Source organism: Rana temporaria, chromosome 4 (assembly GCF_905171775.1).
Source record: "Rana temporaria chromosome 4, aRanTem1.1, whole genome shotgun sequence".
Classification (NCBI taxonomy): Eukaryota; Metazoa; Chordata; class Amphibia; order Anura; family Ranidae; genus Rana; species Rana temporaria.
Window position 1 is genome coordinate 424,062,961 of NC_053492.1, and position 24,951 is coordinate 424,087,911.

General features: G+C 47.3%; 1 protein-coding gene across 1 annotated transcript in view; it reads right to left on the reverse strand.

The window, feature by feature from the left end:
- CNIH3 (cornichon family AMPA receptor auxiliary protein 3) overlaps positions 1-24,951 on the reverse strand; it is a 206,115-nt gene that overhangs the window by 82,763 nt on the left and 98,401 nt on the right. The window contains exons 2-3 of the mRNA XM_040351380.1: positions 20,068-20,136; positions 7,496-7,543 (exon numbers count right to left, since the gene is read on the reverse strand). Coding sequence (XP_040207314.1) covers positions 7,496-7,543; positions 20,068-20,136 — 117 coding nt within the window. The remainder of the gene's footprint in view (positions 1-7,495; positions 7,544-20,067; positions 20,137-24,951) is intronic.

A 24,951-nucleotide genomic window follows, 5' to 3' on the forward strand; every position in this document is an offset into this window, starting at 1 on the left:
CCCCTTTCTCATCTGCCCCATCACTGTATCCCCCTGAAGGACCAAACAGAGTGTTACACAGGGGCATGCAATTATTGCACCCTAAAACAGCGCGACACCTACATCTGCGAGCAGGAGAGTGGAAATTTTGAGGGCTGCTTTACGATATGTGTTTTATTTATTGTGAGTGTGGTTGCACTCTACGCACATTCTGTCACCACTGATAACATAGGGGGCTGATTTACTATCCGATTGCGGCATGTTTCATGGCGCATCGGCTTGCGCAACGGCCGTTTCGGTATTTACTAAAGGAATGCGCCGGCAATGCAGCGATATTCCGTATTTACTATTATGCCGAATGCGCCCAGGAGGGGGCGCACGGTGCGCCACTATGGACCTGGTGCGCGGCATCTACAAATGTATATTAAAAGAGTTTGGGAGTGAGTTTATTATGGGGGGATGTGGGATGATGTGGGGAAGTGTAGTGACATGTGTTTGTGTAACATATACGGCCTGAATAGAAAGTGAAAGTGACTTTTGTATAAAGCACCCGCTGCGCCTGCTAGTACATTTAAACCTGCGGGAGGTTTATTTGTGTACTGCGAATGCGTGGGCGGCATTTTCGGCCATTCAGGTGCGCCTCTTCACTACACCGGCAAAATCTTGGTAAATGTCAAGTGGCGTAGCTGCCTTTGCGTGGGTTGAAGAGGCGCACCTGAATGGCCGAATCTTTTTTAAGTTACGCTGACCATGAAGGGAAACTCTGCGCCAAATATTAAATAAAAAAACGGCGTGGGTTCCCCTTCAGGAGCATACCAGGTCCTTAGGTCTGGGATGGATTTTAAGGGGAACACCTATGCCGAAAAAACGGCGTGGGGGTTCCCCAAAAATCAACAACAGACCCCTTATCCAAGCACGCAACCTGGTCGGCCGCAGGAAAAGAGAGGGGGACGAGAGAGCGCCCCCCTCCCTCCTGAAACGTTCCAGGCAACATGCCCTCAACATGGGGAGGATGCTTTGGGGTCCCCCCCAAAGCACCTTGTCCCCATGTTGATGGGGACAAGGGCCTCATCCCCACAACCTTTGCCCAGTGATTGTGGGGGTCTGCGGGCGGGGGGCTTATTGGAATCTGGAAGACCCCTTTAACAAAGGGGACCCCCAGATCCCGCCCCCCCCCTGTGTGAAATGGTAATGGGGTACATTGTACCTCTACCATTTTACAAAAAAAAAGTGTCAAAAATTTAAAAAAAGACAATAGCCGGTTTTTGACAATTTCTTTATTAATGTCTTCTTTCCGCGATTCTTCTCCCATCTTCTTCTTTTCTGCATTCAGGTTTGTTCCTCCATCTTGTTCTTCCTCTGCTTCTTCCCTCGGTCTTCTCGTCCGCATCTTGCACCGGCTTCTTCTTTTCTGCATTCAGGTTTCTTCCTCCATCTTGTTCTTCCTCTGCTTCTTCCTTCGGTCTTCTTGTCCGCATCTTGCACTGGCTTCTTCTTGGTTCTTCCGGACGACCTGCTTTCAATTGAAGTTCCCGCTGTGTGACGCTTCTGTTCTTATGACGGTTCTTTTATCACTGAGGATGCGACGTCACCCGGTGCCCCCTCTGAAGCACATGTACTTCACGGGGACTTCCCTATTGCTTTCCCATGGTGTCAGAGGGGGGCGTGGTCACCGGGTGACGCCGCGTCCTCAGTTATAAAAGAACTGTCATAAGAACATAATCGTCACACGGCGGGAACTTCAATTGGAAGTGAGTCGTCCGGAGAACCAAGCGGGGAAGAAGAAGCCGGTGCAAGATGCGGACGAGAAGACCGAAGGAAGAAGCAGAGGAAGAACAAGATGGAGGAAGAAACCCAAATGCAGAAAAGAAGAAGCCGGTGCAAGATGCGGACGTGTCTCCGGTGGCACGCACGTGCCCCTAGTGGCCACAGTGCAAAGCATTGTAACATAATGTCGTTTCGTCCAGCCGAGCCATATTGCCGCAGTAAAACTACGGCGGCTGGTCGGCAAGTGGTTTAAAAGTGATAGCTGGAGCTGCGCTTTAATTTGCTTGCCTCTTACTTAAAGAAGAAGTACAGTCATAGCTTGTTTGGTTGTACTTCCTGTAGATCACAGGAGTGTAGATCGTTTTGCACTCCTGTGAACCGTTTTCAGCACACAATGAACTTGGGATTCCGCCCACATGCTTGAAACGGCAACGTTAAGAGGCTAAGTCGACCGCTCCCGCCCCCCTCCACAGCCCAGCTCTCGAGGGATTTTGGGGGGGTAGATGGGAACAGTGAGAACCGAGCTATCGCCGGTGTTAGATTGCTCGGTTCTCAGTGTTATAGCCGGCGGGGGATCAATGCTGCATCCAGCTAGGTAAGTATGATTCCCATACTTCTCTTTTAAAGTCCATTTAAAAGTAAATATTCATTTAAGACTACCTTATCTAAAAGGTGACAATGCTTTCACAGCAAACATCAGTATGCAATCAGCTGGATAGGTTCATGGATTGCAATCACTATATCAGCAACCATCTGTGCGCATATGTGAGCCCGCAATGCAAGTGTACCATAGTGAGTTGTACCTGCTCTTGTTCATTTGCTTTGATAAATGAGCCCCCAGTGTGTTTACTACTAACCCTCTGGTGCTCTTTAATACCTAAAAGCCTTTCTTTTTTGCATGATTCTGAAAACGCCGTCTACTTAAAATTGAAATATAGCTGTGGCACAGGCAGCACTCAGCGTTTTCTAAATTTGCCTAGGTTCTCATTACAGTAACAAGGAGGAAATCGGGTTTTCTGGGATAATTTCCAGCCATTGTTTCCATGGTGGAGTCCTCAGCTGGAAGCCCCGCGTGCGACTCTCCTACTGTGCGCTATTGTTATGAATGATAGAATATGCAAGATTGCTTTGGGTCCTCGTGGCTTTTTAAATACAGCAGCTCTCCGAGGACACTTTGTACTTCGCCAATGTAATTGATGAACGCAATAAAATCTATTTCTACTGCTTTTTTCTGCTTATGTAAAATATTAAAAAGGGGCACTCCACATGAATAAGAAAACAAAACTTTTTTTTGAAGAAGCTATCGAAAACAACTGGCTGCTTGAAAGCCTTTCTTTTTCTGTACAGAGAATTTTGTCCCCTCAATGCCACCTGATCATATGAGTGATTTGGCTCACAGAGGGTGACCACAAGGTAGGGTTGCCACCTTTTCTTCAGGTCAAACCCGAACACTTTAGCGGCGCACAACAATTTATTTTTTTATAGCATAAACTATACATATATTTTGCTATTAAATAACATTTCTAATCAAATGAAGTTGATAACAAGAGTCTCCCTTTACATCAGAGTCCACAGAGTTCCCCTTTTACATCTGAATCCACAGAGTTCCCTTTCACTGTAAGTGAGGACTCTGCAGACTCTGATGTAAGGGAGAAATCGGGGGACTCTAACATAAGGGATTCTCTGGGAATACTGATCTAATGGGGAACACTAAGAACTCTGATGTACGGAGAAGATTCTGATGTAAGGGGGAACACTGTGGCCTCTGGTGTAAAGGGGAACTCTGATGTAAGGGGTGCTCTGAGAACGCTGATTTACCTTAGTGTACCCACTCAAAGGCAGGAGAGAGAAGGGAGGAGACTCATCCCTTGGCAGTGAGCACCTCCCATCCAGATCTATCTGAGACTGCTAGACTTTAATTTTTTGGGGATTGGAGTGTGGGCAGATAAAGAGGGGTGGGGGGGAAGAGGTGCAGATCAAGCCCTCTCTCCTCTCCCATCTGTGTGTGTTTTTGGGGTGGGTTTGTTAGTGTTGGCTTTGGGTAGTGTGAAAGAGTGTAACAGGTACTCTCAGCTTAGACAACTACAGCCAGTAACCATGTTGAGAAGCCATAGTACAGTCTAAATAATGTGTCCGGGTCTCAGACAGTCTGAAACCCGGACACATGATTCCAAAACCGAACTGTCCAGGTGAATCCTGGACAGGTGGCAACCCTACCACAAGGACTGAAATTATTTCTGTGTAGCGCCGGGGTACTTCCAAATACCGGTGCTGTCAAAATTTAAGGGATAATCAGAGTATAATTTGACTCTGATCTCAATTTTAATTCTAAAGAGGGTCTCTGTTTCAGCTGGGCTGTGCTGTGGGCTCATTCTGTTGTTGTTGGGTTGTTTTACCACCCCGGGGCGACAGATGGCGCCAGTGGAGTTGAGGCTTGGGTGCCTCTTGCCAGCAGCCAATCAGGAGGGAGTTTCTCTCGCGGGGCATGCTGGGGGAGGGTACTTCTGGGACAGACGCCATTGAGGCGGGGTTCTTTTCCCAGTGTGGCACCCACCTTCAGGGTGATCACACATCACGGCCCCCCCAGCGAGATGGCCTACCAGGCCGGGGTGTGCGTGCCACATGGTGTTCCTGGTTCCGGGAACATGTTGGCCCAGAACATTTAGAGCTGTGGCGGGGCCCCAGTAATCGACTGGGTCCCCAATTCTGAGAAGATCCCAAGCAAGATAGCTGTTCGGTGGGGAGTCCGCCTGAGGAGAGCCAAGAGAGGCTGGCGATCCAACAGGGCCTCGACAATCCATCAGGGATCAAGGTAACCAGACACTGAAAGGTTGGATGTTAGCCACCTGTCAGTCGGTAACCTAATTGAAAACTACCTGAAGTTGATCCAGGCACAAATACTACCAAGGAGGATTGACTCCATGATCTAAATTCTGGGGAGGGTCTGTGGCAGAGATCTTTTCCCTCAAAGTTCCGAGTGATACTCTGGCTGCTAGGTCGGTGTGAGAGGCCTGTCCAGGTATACTATACCCACTTCGGCTGGAGTGGCGACGAAAGAAGGGTGTTGTTGGAAGCAGGACTGTTTCCGTATCGTTTAGCCTGGATCTGCTGTTTCTTCTCCACATACATCTTTACTCTCTACCTCAAGTTTTACTGTTTTACCTTGTTGGGTAAATAAAAGCACAAGAAAAAGACACCTGCTGTGTGGACATTCCATTACTTTGGCTTTCATCAACTACCCTAGACGGCGGAGTCACAGAGGTAACATGCCACCCAATCTATAACCAGCTGCTCCTTCGGGGGTGAGCGCTACATCTGTATTACGTAATCACTGCCCCACCTTTCACCTATGCTCACCATAAGTGCATGTGGTCAAAATACCCTCTGTTTACTGGGAGGCAATGATGAACATTTGATTTAGGAAGTATTTTGGGTGTTTTTTTTGTAGCATGTTCTCTCTCTCCAATATATACTATAAGCAACCAGGGTACATAGGCGTGCTTACAGGGTGTGCCGGGTGTGACTGGGCACACCCTAATCACCCTGTGCAGTAAGGTGACCAGATTTTTTTAATGACATCTGGGAACATATATTTTTTTTACTAGTAATGCCGGTAATCAGTGTCTCTCTGCCCGTCCCTGCTGCCGCCCCCCTCACAGCCTGTCAAGTCTTACTCTCCGGGCCCTGGCTACTACTGGGTGGGGAGTGGAGCCAGATCACGCCACCAGGGAAGGCAAGGAGATAAGCAGGCAAGGCTGGCCAGGACTTGAGCCTAGGCAGAAGAAAATGCCAGGGGAGCAGATTGGGAATGCACCCAAAACTGAAGAAATATTCCCAGCACATGATCCTCAGAAAGGGGCTCAGATAATGGAAAAAATACACCCCCTAAGCTAGTAGGAGCGGCGGAGTGGGGGTGTGCAATTGGTCCGGGGACAGTATCCTCAATCCGGGGACTGTCCCTGGAAATCGGGGATGTCTGGTCACCCTACTGTGCTGTGCAGATTCCCCCTGTCTTCTGCCTGCAGTGCTGCCAGATTCCCTCCTCTCCTCTCAGGAGCAGGGAAGGGTTTGATAAATATTTAATTAACCGCCCCTTCCTTTTCTTGAATAAACACTATGAGTGACCTGTACCGATCGCTCCTGTCTTCATTCATTCTTAAAGAAGAAGTAAACTCTCCCACTTCTTTTCATTTATTCCATTATATTAAGTAATTATACAGCCCAAATTGCAAATTACTTACTGCTTAACCACTTGCCGACGGCGCACCGTCATTATACGTCCACAAGGTGGCTCTGCTGGGCGAGAGCACGTAATATGACGTCCTCTCTCCCAGCCGCCACTAGGGGCGCGCGCGCGCGCCCCCGACTCCCGTGCGTGTGCCCGGCGGGCGCGATCGCCGCCGGGCACACGCGATCGCTCGGGACAGAGCGGGGACCGGGAGCTGTGTGTGTAAACACACAGCTCTCGGTCCTGTCAGCAGGGGAAATGCTGATCTTCGGTTCATACAATGTATGAACCGAGGATCAGTGTTTCCCCTAGTGAGGCCACCCCCTCCCCCACAGTAAGAACACACCCAGGCATACTTAACCCCTTCCCCGCCCCCTAGTGTTAACCCCTTCACTGCCAGTGGCATTTTTATAGTAATCCAATGCATTTTTATAGCACTGATCGCTATAAAAATGGCAATGGTCCCAAAAATGTGTCAAAAGTGTCCGAAGTGTCCGCCATAATGTCGCAGTACCGGAAAAAAAATCGCTGATCGCCGCCATTACTAGTAAAAAAAATATAATAAAAATGACATAAAAATACCCCCTATTTTGTAAACGCTATAACTTTTGCGCAAACCAATCAATAAACGCCTATTGCGATTTTTTTTTACGAAAAATATGTAGAAGAAAACGTATCGGCCTAAACTGAGGAAAAAAAAAGTTTTTTTATATATTTTTGGGGGATATTTATTATAGCAAAATGTAAAAAATATTCATTTTTTTTTAAATTGTCGCTTTATTTTTGTTTATAGCGCAAAAACTAAAAACCGCAGAGGTGATCAAATACCACCAAAAGAAAGCTCTATTTGTGGGAAAAAAAGGACGCCAATTTTGTTTGGGAGCCACGTCGCACGACCGCGCAATTGTCTGTTAAAGCGACGCAGTCCCGAATCGCAAAAAGTACTCTGGTCTTTGGGCAGCAATATGGTCCGGGGGGTAAGTGGTTAAAGAAACTTTAAAAAAACTTGTTTCCAGATAAGGATATTTCTACAAGCAGTGTTCATTAGGGTTTTTTATGCTGATTTACATGGGATAAAGTTGTGGGGGAGGGTTTAAAACCACTTTAACTGAATACAGTAAACTATGTTTACTGCAGTCTGCAGAGAAAGGGACTGGGGAATCTCTGTCCTCGGTTTCTTTCTCTGTTTTAGAAGTGAGACATTATGGGTCTGTTTAGACTCTTGATAGTTCACCAAAGCTCCATAACAGGGCTCCTAAAAAAAAAAACTGTAAAAAAGTAATAAAAAAATAATATTGTAAAAAATAATAAAAATCCAGGCTGCTGTTTTTTGTTTGTTTTTAAAACTAGACTTTACAATCACTTTAACCTTACCAACTATGTAAAAAGGTATAATATAAAAGATTGCCTAAAATGATGACCAAAAATAAATACAAACTGAAAGTGCAGGGAGGTGCTTCCGCACTTTGAATAAGCTGTACAGGCTTCATTATTTTTAATGATGACCCTGTATATACCCACCTTTCTCAAGAGGAAGCAGATTCTCTCAATATTTCGAAGTCGTTCCCTCTGTGAAGAAATAAGAAAAAGGTGCATAAAAAAACAGACCCAGAGATATTTTACAAGCACAGTTTGACTCCACCAATTCTGAATTAATGCTAACAAGGCTTATTAAAGCGGGGTTCCGGGCATATTTTTTTTTTTTGCAAGCTAAAATTAATCACATTAAAGAGTCCTTCTCCAGCTGTCCACAGCCTTCCCTCTATGGTGCTGCACGCACCTCCGCAGATGAAGACACGTGACTGTGTCGTAACGCGTAGGGATTGGCCGTGGACAGACGTACACCTGGAGTGACGTAAGCAGGCGCTGAGGACGCCGCTGGTTGTTTGTATTATTGCACTTGATTTTAACATTGATGTAAGCGCAGGTTTTTCTGTAATAAACGTCCCCCTGCTTTTTACATATCACACTATTGGAGGCTCTTTGTTCTCTCTCCCCCCTCCCCTGAAACGGAGTTTCGATTAGGGATTAATCGAGGAGGTGCGTGCAGCACCATAGAGGGAAGGCTGTGGACAGCTGGAGAGGTTGGAGAAGCACCAGTGAAGTGTGACAGGTGGGAAGCCTTTTGGCTGCGAGGAGGTGGATGATGCAAGGAGATCTTGGATGCTTTTGACACTCGTTATTGAGGTGAGAGTTCTGGGAGCCCGTTTATGGATGTGATCAAATCTCTCATTGCCATCTAGATACATCTTGCATAGTGGACATTCAGCCCTATTTCTGTTCTCTTCTTTGACAGCTTTACTGCAATTTGATACATGTTACACTTACCACCATTTATTCTATTTTAATTTTTAATTTTTCACTTTATTGATCAACTTGTTTATGTTTCTTGATAGATCATCACCCATCACCGTCACTTTTTGTCTGATAGTGTTTTTTGCGCAAAACCCCTCTTTTAACATATTTCACTTGTGTATTGTAAACACTACTAGGTTTTTCGGCATTTACACCTTTGTTTGGTTTATCATTTATTTGCTCATAGTAGCGCGAAGGCCACTTTATAATATCCCTCCTGTGCAGCCATTGCGTTCTCCTGGCGGGGGGGAGCCGTTCCTTCTGGAAGAACACAGTGATCAGTGCTAGCAGCTATACATAATTGCATGTAAAATTCGACAGGCTGGTTGTACCCAAGTTGATCACTTTAACCAGCAGGTTGAATGAAAAAGAATGACCTGATTTCTTCATCCCACACACTTCTGTATGTAGCACTACCCCCGTAGAAGCTGCTGGTTTAGATTTGGGTTTTGCATGTTACCACTAAGTTTGTTGTCAGGCAAAGAAAGTCTATAGAAATTGCAATGTCCACACAAGATGTAAAACCTTCAACTGTTAGGTTTTATTTTTGCTGCATAAAACTTGTGGAGAAAGTGGAGAGTATAGAGAGAAGAGGAAGGTTCAGGTACGTGGTACAGAATGCACAAAAATATCTAAAGTTCCAATCAGTCAGTCACCACTCCCTCTTGAGTGGGTACTGCTCACCCGGATAGACCCCTCTCACATGGCCTAGCAGCCAGGATGATGCACGAACCAGTATGAGAACAGTCTCTGCCACAGACCATCTGAGAATGATCATGGATAGCCAGGAATCCTCTGCCACAGTATTTAAGTCCCGAAACTTCCAGCCTTACAATAAAGAGCCTTTAAGCCGTTCCGGCGAACTGTAAGACAAGTAGAGCTGTGGATCTCTGTATAACAAAGTCACCAGGCCTATCCCAAAACATTAGCTTGCTTTGCTTGGTCTCCTCCAGGGCAGGTCCTCCCCCGGTCTTCTTCATTAAGTGCTTCCCTCACTTGGATGGACAGCTTGGGATCCCCTTTAGAATCATAGGCCCCAGCCAGCATAGCTGGGCCTACTCAATAGAGATGCAGCCTTGGACCAACGTGGTCCCGGGGCTGGAATCATACTCACGTACCTTGTGCCAGGAGGGCCACAAGGCAAAGGACTCTGAAAAACAGCGTCTGCCCCTTAAAGCGGAGGTTCACCGGTAAAATGCTGTTTTTACCCTTAGATGGATGCTCATTTAGTCTAGGGGAATCGGCTAGTTGTTTTAAAATCCGAGCATTACTTACCGTTGTAGAGGGCGATCTTCTCCGCCACTTCCGGGTATGGGCTACGGGACTGGGCGTTCCTTCTTGATTGACAGTCTTCCGACAGGTCTTCCGAAAGGCTTCCGACGGTCGCATCCATCGCGTCACGATTTTCCGAAAGTAGCCGAACGTCGGTGCGCAGGTGCAGTATAGAGCCGCACCGACGTTCGGCTTCTTTCGGCTACTCGTGACGCGATGGATGCGACCGTCGGAAGCCTGTCGGAAGACTGTCAATCAAGAAGGAACGCCCAGTCCCGAAGACCCATACCCGGAAGTGGTGGAGAAGATCGCCCTCTACAACGGTAAGTAATGCTCGGATTTTAAAACAACTAGCCGATTCCCCTAGACAAAATGAGCATCCATCTAAGGGTAAAACAGCATTTATGGGTGAACTCCCACTTTAAGTACCCCTTCTTGGCATGCACAGCGGGGAACCACTCCCACTGGGCTGCTGCCGAGAAGGGTCATCCAATACACTATGGTTTGCTTGTGTTCCAACATTGGCCTGAAGTGGTAATGTCACTTACAGGCAGATCGTGGGAAGGTGTGAACAGGGCCAGGAGAAAGATCAATCGGGACGTGGCTAAGTTTGTGATCAGGAATGGTGGGTTGGTGGTTAGACACCCTGAGTTGGAGGTGGATACGTGGAGGTATCAGCTGAAAGATGGAGTACATTTGACCGACGTGGGGATTGACATGTGGGTGTTGGGCCTGCAAGACGGGATCCAGCGAGCATTGAGGGTGTGGAGGGGCGCCCAAAGGTAAGGAGTTACCTTTGGGTGCTGGTGGCGGGTGTTTTGGACTTTGCAGGAGAAGAAATTACCCTAAAGTGGATGCCATTACCCAGAGGTGGTATGGGTTCTGAAGGGGCTGGTAGTCCAGTCTACCAAGGTGTAGCTGGGAAGTGGTTAATGGGGGCACTGCGGTCAGGTAAGGTCGTCTCTGAGTCAGGTTTTCGGCTTGAGGCCTAAGACCAGAGTTAGGTATCGCAGTGCTCATAAAGGTTTAGCATGGTTAAAAATGGTTTAATGTGCCTGCAAAGTCCAGCACCAATAGTGTTAATATTGTATTTCAGGTTTACTTATGTTTATGTGTGGAAATGTTATTTAATGTTATTTAATATTTAAAAAAGGTTATTTAAAAATAAATGGAGGCTGCTACGGCCAGTTTTTTACTCCAAAGATTACAGTAGTGGTTTCAGTTATTTATTAAGGTAAAAGTTGAGTAAAATGTGGGTCTTAGCAGATAAGGGTTTATGTATTTATACCATAGTCAAGAGAGGCCTGGAGCAAAAACCAGCATGCATAGGCGCAGGGCCGGCCATGACGGGGTTAAAGAAAAGCCCTGCCATGGTCGGGGGGAGGGGTTTGCAGTGAAGGAGAGCGGTGGGAGGGGAGGTTATAAATCACCCCTCCCACGCTTCCCGGGTTAACACGCACGAGGGGCGAAGTTTCCCACCCACCCTCCCTTTGCTGGTTAGTTTTGAGGGGGCAATTGGTTTATGGGGGTAGTAACGGGATGTGATATGGTGTTTGTGGTCTGGGGTGCTTTCCTGTTTTTCTGTCTCTCCACACAGGTGCGAAATTATGATGTCGTGGCGGCGGCGGATGTTTTGGACTTTGCAGGAGAAGAAATTACCCTAAAGTGGATGCCATTACCCAGAGGTGGTATGGGTTCTGAAGGGGCTGGTAGTCCAGTCTACCAAGGTGTAGCTGGGAAGTGGTTAATGGGTGCACTGCGGTCAGGTAAGGTCGTCTCTGAGTCAGGTTTTCGGCTTGAGGCCTAAGACCAGAGTTAGGTTTCGCAGTGCTCATAAAGGTTTAGCATGGTTAAAAATGGTTTAATGTGCCTGCAAAGTCCAGCACCAATAGTGTTAATATTGTATTTCAGGTTTACTTATGTTTATGTGTGGAAATGTTATTTAATGTTATTTAATATTTAAAAAAGGTTATTTAAAAATAAATGGAGGCTGCTACGGCCAGTTTTTTACTCCAAAGATTACAGTAGTGGTTTCAGTTATTTATTAAGGTAAAAGTTGAGTAAAATGTGGGTCTTAGCAGATAAGGGTTTATGTATTTATACCATAGTCAAGAGAGGCCTGGAGCAAAAACCAGCATGCATAGGCGCAGGGCCGGCCATGACGGGGTTAAAGAAAAGCCCTGCCATGGTCGGGGGGAGGGGTTTGCAGTGAAGGAGAGCGGTGGGAGGGGAGGTTATAAATCACCCCTCCCACGCTTCCCGGGTTAACACGCACGAGGGGCGAAGTTTCCCACCCACCCTCCCTTTGCTGGTTAGTTTTGAGGGGGCAATTGGTTTATGGGGGTAGTAACGGGATGTGATATGGTGTTTGTGGTCTGGGGTGCTTTCCTGTTTTTCTGTCTCTCCACACAGGTGCGAAATTATGATGTCGTGGCGGCGGCGGATGTTTTGGACTTTGCAGGAGAAGAAATTACCCTAAAGTGGATGCCATTACCCAGAGGTGGTATGGGTTCTGAAGGGGCTGGTAGTCCAGTCTACCAAGGTGTAGCTGGGAAGTGGTTAATGGGTGCACTGCGGTCAGGTAAGGTCGTCTCTGAGTCAGGTTTTCGGCTTGAGGCCTAAGACCAGAGTTAGGTTTCGCAGTGCTCATAAAGGTTTAGCATGGTTAAAAATGGTTTAATGTGCCTGCAAAGTCCAGCACCAATAGTGTTAATATTGTATTTCAGGTTTACTTATGTTTATGTGTGGAAATGTTATTTAATGTTATTTAATATTTAAAAAAGGTTATTTAAAAATAAATGGAGGCTGCTACGGCCAGTTTTTTACTCCAAAGATTACAGTAGTGGTTTCAGTTATTTATTAAGGTAAAAGTTGAGTAAAATGTGGGTCTTAGCAGATAAGGGTTTATGTATTTATACCATAGTCATGTGGCAATACTTTACAAATGTGGCATGTAAGGGGGCAAGGAGTGGTTTAAGCGGAAGTTCCACTTTTGGGTGGAACTCTGCTTTAACACTGGTGCGGCTTTGAAATCACATTACTTCAGCTTTCAGATTTCTCAACAAAATAAAGCATGGAGACATGAATAAATGGGTGAGTTTGCTTTAAACATTGCAGGACACTTTGCAATAACTTTCAAATATTTCAATACCTTATTAAATAAAGTATAAAATACAGTAAACAACCTTATAAAAACATTAGAAAAAAATTTACCAGTTTTATATATTACTTTCTCTTACTTAGAGGCCAGTGAATACCTAATCTTGTCCCTTTTGCTATCTTTTTTACACATATTATTGACTAACAAACATTATTTCTTGACATGGAGGGACCTTTTCTCCATTATACAACAGTAACAAGTTCTGGATAATATATGTCAGTGCTGGGTAATTATTGAGATTCCTGTTCACGGTAATACATGATGGGGCTCTCTCGCAGATTGAGGTAAACAGAGATTTATTGTAGCAATTGGAAAGTTCCCATATCAGACCTCTAAATCTACACCAGGAAATAATGAGATCACAGTCTAGCGCAGCGAATACAAATGAAACATGAACGAGTTATAATATACTTTCCAGCTAAAAGCAAAATGTCCTCATAGTTTAGGGGATGCTGTGTAGTGGGTGTCCCACTCTGTCACCCGTGACCCTGCCAAGCTGGCCACTGCGAGTACACAGCGATGGATGAGCATGAATGAGCCATGGATGAGCATGAATGAGGCATGAATTGGCCATGAATGGGCATGGATAAGCAGGAATGAGCTGTGGGTGGGCACAGATCAGCACTGTGGGCACTTCAGATCCAGCCCTGTACCGATCGGTGTGAGGAAAGGGGAGGAGCTGAACCAGACATGTGGCTGTTTGTTGACAAGGACCGCTGTCCTTGGCCCTTTACCCTGTTCCGTGATGTGCTGGGTCCCCGGACCAGGCGATCACAGACACTCCTGCGTGCATGCCCCAGGGGTTGAGCGGATGTCATAGTACGCCCTCCCAAAACTAGCCAACCGTGCTGTAGCCATCATTCGGCTATGGCCCGGTCAGCAAGTGGTTAAAAAGAAATCCTATATGAAAATGTTTTTGCTTTGAACTTTAGCCAAATATTTTTTTTAGTTTTGGATAGAGTATGAAAGACTTTGAACGCCTGTCAAACCTTTATCTCTGTTTTGGAGATTTCTCTTACTTCCTGTCATGACTGGAAGTGAGAAGAATCCTTGTGAGGGACTTTTGAGCCTGGGGGGTCTATCCACCCATTTGGTCATTACTCAACAGGAAATGCGTTTCCTTATTTGTTCAGCTCCTTTTAGGAATATCTGATTTTATGACACAGTACTGGTATGCGCACTCTTGACGGCTGTTGTGTTCCACATGTTGACCCAATTTATGCTCTGTCTATGTTTTTGTATTGCATATTGTGGGCCGGATTCAGAAAAGAGATACGACGGCGTATCTCCTGATACGCCGTCGTATCTCTGAGTCCGGCTGTCGTATCTATGCGCCTGATTCATAGAATCAAGTTACGCATAGATATCCCTAAGATCCGACAAGTGTAAGTGTCTTACACCGTCGTATCTTAGGCTGCAATGTCACGCTGGCTGCTAGGTGGCGCTTCCGTTTGTTTATGCGAGGAATATGCAAATTTGTATTTACGTCGATTCAGAAACGAACGACCGCCCGGCGCTTTTTTTTACGTCGTTTGCGTTCGACCTTTTCCGGCGTAAAGTTACCCCTGCTATATGAGGGGTTTGTGCGGCGTATCCTATGTTAAGTATGGCCGTCGTTCCCGTGCCGAGTTTTGAAATTTTTACGTTGTTTGCGTAAGTCGTTTACGTTCACGTCGAAAGCAATGAAGTTTTGCGGCAGATTTTCGAGCATACGCACTGGGATGTTTTCACGAACGGCGCATTCGCCGTTCAAAAAAACCGTAAAATACGCGGGGTCAAGCCTAATTTAAATAAATCACGCCCCCAACATCCCCATTTGAATTACGCGGCCTTACGCCGCAACACATACGTTATGCCGCCGTAAATAAGGGCGCAAGTTCTTTCTGAATACAGAACTTGCGCCCAAAGTTACAGCGGCGTAACGTATCGGAGATACGTTACGCCGGCCCGACAGATACGCTCAGGTATCTGAATCCGGCCCTTTGTGTTATTTCTGCTTCAGAGCATGTTCAACCACTTCTACCTTTTCTATGCCCCTGAAGTAGGGAGATACTCCAAGATTCCCAAAACGTGTCGGGCTTTAGGAGAAGTGTTTTCTTTCAAAATGTATCTAGCTCTTTTGAGCATGGTATTATATGTATAAGCTGTACTGTGATTATGTATGGTGATGTTTTGCACCACTATGTTTTTTAATCTTTAAATAATACATTTTCTATGTTTTATTATACACTATCTACAAGAGTTTGCCCTTAAAGTTCCGTAGTACCTGGGGGGGGGGGGAGGGTGCCTTTCTTTTGACTATACGGAAGTGAGAATAAATCCCCCCAATGTGAGGAGAAATGCCACCTGATAGCTTTAAAAAATAGCAAGGTTTCCTCAACGGGAACATATTGTATAGGTCAGGGGCGGATCCAGAGTCTAGTCTCGGGAGGGGCACTGCCAGAAAATACTTGGCAATGATTGGTGTTAGCGCTTCAATCATCACGGCACCATGGCTGTTATGGTGTCAGGATGATTGAAGCGCATTACAGGTATTACTATTATTACATTGTTATAAAAAAATATAAAAAATTAAATAGTTCAACTCACCATAATACTGAATCAGTGGGAGCCTCGAGTGCGTCATTTGCCACGTCACCAGATGTAGATTGTCACTTGCCACGTCACCAGATGTAGATTGTCACTTGCCACGTCACCTGCCACAAGTTGCGGATTGTCACTTGCCACGTCACCTGCCACCAGATGTAGATTTTTTACTTGCCACGTCACCTGCCACCAGATGGACATTGAAATTTGCCACGTCGCCTGCCACACGTTGCGGATTGTCACTTGCCACGTCACCTGCCACCAGATGTAGATTTTTTACTTGCCACGTCACCTGCCACCAGATGGACATTGAAACTTGCCACGTCGCCTGCCACACGTTGCGGATTGTCACTTGCCACGTCACCTGCCACCAGATGTGCCGGGCGGTGAGAGATGATGTCATCTCTCTGCTCCCTCACCCCTCTGATCCCTGATTGGCCTGCAGCTGCTCACACACTGTCACCGGTCCGAGCCGCACAGCTTCTCAACAACGGAGCCGCTTGCCGGCTCTCTCACACGCTGAGCCGCCCGCCGGCTCTCTCACATGCTGAGCCGCCCGCCGGCTCTCTCACACGCTGAGCCGCCCGCCAGGTCACTCACACGCTGAGCCGCCCGCCGGCTCTCTCACACGCTGAGCCGCCCGCCGGCTCTCTCACACGCTGAGCTGCCCACCGGCTCTCTCACACGCTGAGCCGCCCGCCGGCTCTCTCACCCGCATTCTCGGAGGGGGCAATTGCCCCGTTGCACCCCCCCTGGATCCGCCCCTGGTATAGGTAGACATGCGCAGAACAGAAAAATGTGTTTTTGTTATGGATAGATTAGTTATGTTACCAATTTTGTTTCCTTGATTAATTTTGGAATTAGTTTAGTTTCGGTTAGTTTAATAATTTTCTAACAAATTTCCGGGATGATTCAAATTCAAATCGGTCGAACAATGATTGACCAATTCGAATTCTGTGTGAAGAATAGCAGTGGGCCTGCCGCCGTGTCCTTAAAGTGGAGTTCCACCCAAAAATGGAACTTCCACTTTTTGGAATCCAACCCCCTCCGGTGTCACATTTTGCACCTTTAATGGGGGAGGAGGGAGCAGATACCTGTGTAATACAGGTGTTTGCTCCCACTTCTGGGCATAGATTACCTCGGTGATCGAGGTGACCTACGCCACTTCCGGCGCCTACTCTGTCCTCCCCCGCTGTCTTCTGGGAGACACACAGGTCCCAGAAGACAGCAGGGGCCAGTGAGGATGCGCAGCACGACTTGCGCAATGCGCAGTAGGCAATCAGAAAGGCTTCACTTCCCGATTCCCTTACCAAGGATGGCGGCGGCAGCAGCCGAGAGCCGACTGACATATTGGCTTCGGCTGCCGACATCGCTGGCGCCCTGAACAGGTAAGTGTCCATGTATTAAAAGTCAGCAGCTGCAGTATTTGTAGCTGCTGGCTTTTAATATTTTATTTTTTCGGCGGACCTGGGCTTTAACAACTGATGACCGTTGGTTGAGACAAGGCCTTTCCCCACAACCTTGGGTGGTGGTTGTGGGCGGATGCCCCCAGGTGTGGGACACATGCTGTGTGACCTGTTTCAGGTGGAATGATTGAGGCGAGAGGCCAGAATTGACTGTGGTGGACGGGCTGCATACACTCTTGATCACTGTCTCGTTTGTCATCAGGCACAGTGCACACCGATGAGGACTATTTTATATGTTGGGACTGTACGTGTTATTTTTTTATCATTGCGCTGCACTGATTGTGTTAAATACTGTATTCAAGGTTTAATTTGAATCATCCTTGTAGTGTTCAGCTTGCAAACTATTTATTTGTGCTTATTTCATTTATCTTGGCTGAATACTTCTAGGTATATTGTATTATTAGGCCCCTTTCACACGGACGGATAGAATGGTGCTTTTAGCTGCGGATTTTACCGCAGCTAGAAGCACACAATGCTTTCCTATGACATCATTCACCCACTACGGTTACCTGCGGTTTTGTTACCCGTGGTTTTGTGCGGATAGAAAAAATTAGAACTGGATGCGTCCAGCTGCGAAATCCCGCAGCTATCGGCACATAACCGCAGGTAATCGCAGTGCACTGTGTCAGCTGCGTTTGGTATGAATCTTGAGGGGGAACTCCATGCCAAATTTCAAATAAAAAAACAGCACGGGTTCCCCTTACAGGAACATACCAGGCCCTTGGGTCTGCTATGGATTTTAAGGGGAACCCCCGTACGCCGAAAAAACGGCGTGGGGTTCCCCCAGAATCCATACCAGACCCGTATCCGAGCACCAGCCCGGCCGGTCAGGAAAGGGGGTGGGGACGAGCGAGCACCCCCCCTCCTTAACCGTGCCAGGCCGCATGCCCTCAACATGGGGGGTAGGTGCTTTGGGGTAGGGGGGTGCACTGTGGCCCCCCCACCCCAAAGCACCTGTCCCCATGTTGATGAGGACAGGACCTATTCCCGACAACCCTGGCCGTTGGTTGTCGGGGTCTGCGGGAGGGGTGATTATCGGAATAATAAGGGGGCCCCCAGATGCCGGCCCCCCACCCTAGGTGAATCAGTATGGGGTACATCGTACCCCTATTCATTCACCTGGCGGAATATTTTTTTTAAAAACACACTACACAGGGTTTTTAAAGTAATTTATTTGTAAGGTCCGCGGGCCCCCCTCTCTTCTTTAGCTCTTTTACGAGGGGCTTCTGCCAGGGGTCCCGGTCTTCACTGCCGTCTGGTTCTCTTCCGCCGGGTGGGGGGCGCATTCTTCTTTAGCTCTTTTACAGTGGCCCCCTCCCAGGCTTCTTCAACGTCTTCTGCCGGGGGGGGGGGGGGTCCCGGTCTTCACCACCATCTGGTTCTCTTCAGCCAGGGGGGGGGTCCCGTTCTTCACCGCCGTCTGGTTCTCTTCCGCCGGGGGCCCCACTCTCTTCTTTAGCTCTTTCACGAGGGGGGGGGGCCCGGGCTTCTGTTGCCTTCTGCCTCCTTCTCTTCTTCGATGTTGACACATCGCTTCCTCCCGCTGTAATGCCATGTGCGTGGCTCACACCGATTTATATAGGACTCTTATGACGTCACAGTCCCATCGTGCTCCGGGTGTGATGTCATAAGAGGCCTATATAAATCGGTGCTAGCCGCGCACACATCATTACAGCGAGAGCAAGCGACGTGTCAACATCAAAGAAGAGAAGAAGAGAAGCAGAAGGCAGAAGGTGACAGAAGCCCGGGCCCCCCCCCCTCGTAAAAGAGCTAAAGAAGAGAGCAGGGCCCCCGGCGGTAGAGAACCAGACGGCGGTGAAGACCGGGACCCCCCCGGCAGAAGACGTAGAAGAAGCTAGGGAGGGGGCCGCTGTAAAAGACCTAAAGAAGAAAGCGCCCCCCCCCGGCGGAAGAGAACCAGACGATGGTGAAGACCGGGACCCCCGGCAGAAGGCAGAAGGCGACAGAAGCCTGGGCACCCCCCCTCGTAAAAGAGCTAAAGAAGAGATCGGGGGCCCTCGGCGGAAGAGAACCAGATGGTGGTGAAGAACGGGACCCCCTCCCCGGCAAATGAGAACCAGACGGCGGTGAAGACCGGGCCCCCCCCCCCCGGCAGAAGACATTGAAGAAACTCGGGAGGGGGCCGCTGTAAAAGAGCTAAAGAAGAAAGCGCCCCCCCCCCCCCCGGCGGAAGAGAACCAGACGGCGGTGAAGACCAGGACCCCCGGCAGAAGACATCTAATAAGCAGGGCCCCCCCTCGTAAAAGAGCTAAAGAAGAGAGGGGGGCCCCCGGAGCTGACTAATAAATGACTTTAAAAACCCTGGGTAGTGTGTTTTTTCACATTGTTTTTCCGCCAGGTGAATGAATAGGGGTACAATGTACCCCATACTCATTCACCTAGGGTGGGGGGGCCAGCATCTGGGGGCCCCCTTATTAAAGGGATTCCGATAATCTCCCCTCCCGCAGACCCCGACAACCAATGGCCAGGGTTGTCGGGAAGAGGCCCTGTCCTCATTAACATGGGGACAGGTGCTTAAGGGTGGGGGGGGGACACAGCGCGCCCCCTGCCCCAAAGCACCTACCCCCCATGTTAAAGGCATGTGGCCTGGCACGGTTAAGGAGGGGGGGTGCTCGCTCGTCCCCACCCCCTTTCCTGACCGGGCTGGTGCTCGGATACGGGTCTGGTATGGATTCTGGGGGAACCCCACACCGTTGTTTCGGCGTACGGGGGTTCCCCTTAAAATTCATAGCAGACCCAAGGGCCTGGTATGCTCCTGTAGGGGGAACCCATGCCGTTTTTTCATTTGAAATTTGGCGTGGAGTTCCCCCTCAAGATTGACGCAGTGCTTGGTATTGGCAGGGATCCAAGTCGGATCCCCGTTCAATATCGTGCCATGGCTAAACTCAACCGCAGCTAAAAGCACTGTACAAATGCAGCTGATCGCTGTGCCTGGAGTCTTGAATTCCAGCAAAACATGCTTTTATCTGCGGCAAAACAGCCGTCCGTGTGAAAGGGGCGTTAAGGTTTACTTTACATACATCTTGATGAAGCTTAGTGGATGAGGATCTTTTCTGAACGACTGACCCACTTTCCTATGCATCAGCTACTTACCATGAATCATGCATACAATTAAAATGTTAATATTGGCCCTTGACCATCCTATGACCCATATATTTTAACCAGCAACATTGAAACAAATCATTAGCGCTCAACGAGCCAGAATATTCTTGCAAATGACAGGGGCCACTTACCGCGTGTGCAGGATTACACTGGTCAATGGGGCTTTTGAAGTCTGTTCTTAATTCATCAAAGGCAATTATCTGAAAAATATGATTAGATGAGAGGAGGGTCTCAGCAAGGAACAGAGAATATAAATGCATTTTCAAAGTTAGCCTAATGGACTTTAGTTATTTGAAACCTTCAAAGCTTCTGTGTAATGATTTCTTTTTTTCTAAAGTAGTCTTTTTAGTAACTTTACATGTCTGCGTGAATACATTCCTGACATGTCACAACTAGTGATGACCTGAGCTGTCCTGGGTTCAACATCAGATGTTGAACCCTTAACCTACTGAAATCAATGAGAGCCAAGTCTGTCAAATTAAAAATACCAATTTTCAGGGCTAATGCCGCGTACACGCGACCGTTATTCATGTCCATGGAAAAAAAAACGTTTTTCTCTACGCGATTCCTCTCAAGCCTGCCTTGCATACACACCATCGTGAAAAAAAATGCTCTAGCAAAGCGCGGTGACGTACAACACATACAACGGCACTATAAAGGGGAAGTTCCATTCGAATGGCGCCACCCTTTGGGCGGCTTATGCTAATTTCCCCCTGTCATAACTTGCCTTTGAGCATGCGCGTGTTTTTCCCCTCATTAAAGCGTACACACGACCTTTTTTCACGGCTTCTAAGTTCTTAACGGACATTTTTCTCGTCGAGAAAAATGCTCTGGAGTCTACACACGACTGTTTGTACAAGACCAATTTAAAAAATTGCATTTTTCTCGTCATGAAAAACAGTCGTGTGTACGCGGCATAATAGACTGCCCTTGGGAACAGGCCCATAATTCAGGCATGCAGCCTGGTTGTCTATAGGAAAGGAGGGAAAACAAGCATGCACTCCCTCCTGGCTGGTGATTGTAGGGGTCTGTGGGCAGGAGGCTTATTGGAATATGAAAGCCCTCCCTAATAATAAGGGGACTTCCAGATACCACCCACCCCATCATGTAATGAGTACGAGGTACATAGTACCCCATACTCATTCACAGAAAAAAAAGATGTAAGCTAGAAATAAAGACACCCAAACATTTGACACGTCCGTTATTAACCACTTCCATACCGGGCCTACCCCGAAACACTATATATGTTTTTTTTAGCAGACACCCATGGGAATAAAATGGCGGTCATTGCAACTTTTTATCTCGGACGGTACTTGGGCAATAATTTTTCAAACACCTTTGTGGAAAAGGGCATTAATAATACCGACAACTGTGCTGGGGGTTGTTATGGCGTTCACTGACACCAATGCTGGGGGTTATTTCATCCACTGACACCTGTGCTGGGGGTTCCTATTGTGTGCAATGACATCTGTTCTGGGTTCACTGACACCAATGCTGTTTTTTTTTTCCATCCACCTACACCTGTGCTGGGGGTTCCTATTGTGTGCAATGACATCTGTTCTGGGGGTTACTATTGTGTGCACTGAGACCTGTGCTGGGGGTTATTATGGCATCCACAGACACCAGTGCTGGGAGTTATTGCATGCAGGGACACCTTTGCTGGGGGTTACTATTGTATGCAGTGATAACCTGGAGGTTATTACGGCATATACTGAAACTAGTGCTGGGGGTTATTATTGTGTCCGCTGACATCTGTGCTGGGGGATATTATTGTGTACACTGACCCCACTGATTTCAGTGCATATGCACACTGATCCACTCACAGCAATGCAGAGGGTTATTATTGTGTTCAATGACTCCAATGCTGGGGGTTATTCTTGTGTCAGTGGGAGGGGTGCAATCTGGCATCTTTGCCCTGGGCACTGTTGAACTTGTCCCGTCACTGGGCGGGACCTCGGTAATGAGACATTTGCCTCCACACACAAGGCAAGAGTCCCTCTCTGTAGCTATTGACAGGAGGGAGGCTTCTCTACACAGGCTGCAGCTGCTTTTAAAAAAAAAAAACGTAAAACATTGAGCGCCTTTTATTTTGATGCACCTGGAATGTATGTAGCTGCTTTAAATTGAAGGTTCAATTGGGCTTTAAATTGCAGCTTCCCTATTTACTTCAAAGAAGGCAGCCAAAAGAGAATGAAATCCTCATGCCGGCTGTCAGAGATGAAGACATCAGTTCTTGTCAGTTTATCTTGTATCGCTGGCATGATACATATCACCCTCAGCTATTCCTTACTTATTCAACCATTGATAAAACAGTTTTCTTACTACTTAGCAAAAAGAGCAGAAATGCCTGAGAGCATCAAGCTACCCCAGACCCAAATCTCCGTTATTTTCTTGCTCTATTTCCTCATTGATTGTCAACAAATCTGTCTTCATGCTGCCAACATTCACAGGTTAAAAGGTAGCCTGCAATCAAATGCAAACTGTGTATATTTAACTCTTTCATGGCCAAGGGACGCAGACCTATGCCATAATTGGAGGTGCATTTTTGCATTAGGCCGGGTTCACACCTATGCGAATTGAGTGCGGCTTAAACCGCATCCAATTCGCAGAACATTTCTAAATACATTGGCCCGGATTCAGAGAGAATTTACGCCGGCGTATCCAAAGATACGCCGCGTAAATTCAAATCTGCTCCGGCGTATCTACTTTATGTATTCAGAAAGCTAGATACGCCGACATTAGCCTAAGATACGACTGGCATAAGTCTCTTACGCCGTCGTATCTTAGGATGCATTCTGACGCTGGCCGCTAGGGGCGCTTCCGTTGTTGTCGGCGTAGAATATGCTAATTACCTAGGTACGCCGATTCACCAACGTACGTACGCCTGGCGCAATTTATTTACGTCGTTTACGTTAGACTTTTTCGGCGTAAGGTTGTTCCTGCTATTAGGAGGCGCAGCCAATGTTAAGTATGGACGTCGTTCCCACTTCGAAATTTGAATTTTTTACATTGTTTGCGTAAGCCGTTCGCGAACTAGGGCTGGACGTAATTTACGTTCACGTCGAAACCAATACGTCGTTGCGCCGTACTTGGGAGCAATGCACACTGGGATATGTACACGGACGGTGCATGCGCCGTCCGTACAAAACGTCAATCACGTCAGGTCATCATATATTTACATAAAACACGCCCCCCTTCCACATTTGAATTATGCGCGCTTACACCGGCCACATTTACGCTACGCCGCCGCAACTTACGGAGCAAGTGCTTTGTGAATACTGCACTTGCTCCTGTAAGTTGCGTCGGCGTAGCGTAAATACAATACGCTGCGCTGCCGTAACTAGGCGCGCAGCTACGTAAATCTACCCCATTGTTTTTAATGAGGCTGGTTCACATATGTGCGATGCATTCGCACTGCCGAAAAAACGTGTGCGTTTTCTAAGCATTGCGGTGCGGCTCAGGTGCGAATTCAGGCCCATTATCTTCTATGGGTACGCATCTGATTCGCAGATGTGTTCATTTCTCTTCAGGATTTGTCTCATTCACCTCAATACACTTCCCCCCTCCCCCTCCCCTCTCCCAGGTCTCCAAATTCGCAGCTAAAACGGAGGTGATTTGCTGAACAGTTCTCTCTACAGAGATAAGAGAGCTGAAATTCGCACCGCACAAGTGTGAATCTGGCCTTAAGGCAGACATTTGTACCAGTACCACCATGAATTATAGTTAAAATGCCAGGAAAATATTTTAAAAAAAAGCTAATAAATTCAGTTGTGTATTATTTTTCAAGTAATTGAAAGTATACAGTTAGCATAAATACCTGAGGCCGTCTTGCCATTTGTTACCCATAATTCCCCACACAGCAGCACTCAGACTAGCAATAGCAGCCAATTATGGTCTGCTGCTGTGCACATGTGCTGGCAGGAAACATGCTGAGAGGAGAAGAGAGTGACCAGACTAAGGCTGCATTCACACCTAGGAGACAAGTAACGCCGCGTACGCGGCGTATTTTGCCGCGATTCGTTTAACTTTTTTTTTTTTTTAACAAATCCTTTCCATTGCTGTCTATGGCCGAACGCCAATGCCGCCTGAAAAAAAGGGTCCGGGGCTTGTTTTCAGGCGGCAGGCGTACGGCGTTTCGGCGTGAGATGTGAACCATCTCATAGACAGCAATGGAAATTCGTCCCTCCAGCGTATCGAGCGTCGGGCGTCGGGCGTTTTGTCGCCAAGGTGTGAATGGAGCCTAATGCTGGCCATACATGGGTCGAATTTCGAAAGAACTTTCTTTCGAAAATCTTATCTAAGAATTTTCGTTCGTATTTCGCACCATTAGTGAACTGCAGTAGCAGCCGATTTTTCGTGCAGCCATCGAATTTTAAAGCAGCGTTCCACCCTAAAACTTTCTATTAACAGCTTGCCTTTAATGTAAAAAAAACAAAATGTAAAAAAAAATATTTTTTTACTCACTTGCCATTTGTTACCCATAATTCCCCACACAGCAGCACTCAGACTAGCAATAGCAGCCAATTATGGTCTGCTGCTGTGCACATGTGCTGGCAGGAAACATGCTGAGAGGAGAAGAGAGTGACCAGACTAAGGCTGCATTCACACCTAGGCGACAAGTAACGCCGCGTACGCGGCGTATTTTGACGCGATTCTTTAACTTTTTTTTTTTTTTTTAACAAATCCTTTTCAATTGCTGTCTATGGCCGAACGCCAATGCCGCCTGAAAAAAAGGGTCCGGGACTTGTTTTCAGGCGGCAGGCGTACGGCGTTTCGGCGTTCGGCGTGAGATGTGAACCATCTCATAGACAGCAATGGAAATTCGCCCCTCCAGCGTATCGAGCGTCGGGCGTCGGGCGTTTTGTCGCCAAGGTGTGAATGGAGCCTAATGCTGGCCATACATGGGTCGAATTTCGAAAGAACTTTCTTTCGAAAATCTTATCTAAGAATTTTCGTTCGTATTTCGCACCATTAGTGAACTGCAGTAGCAGCCGATTTTTCGTGCAGCCATCGAA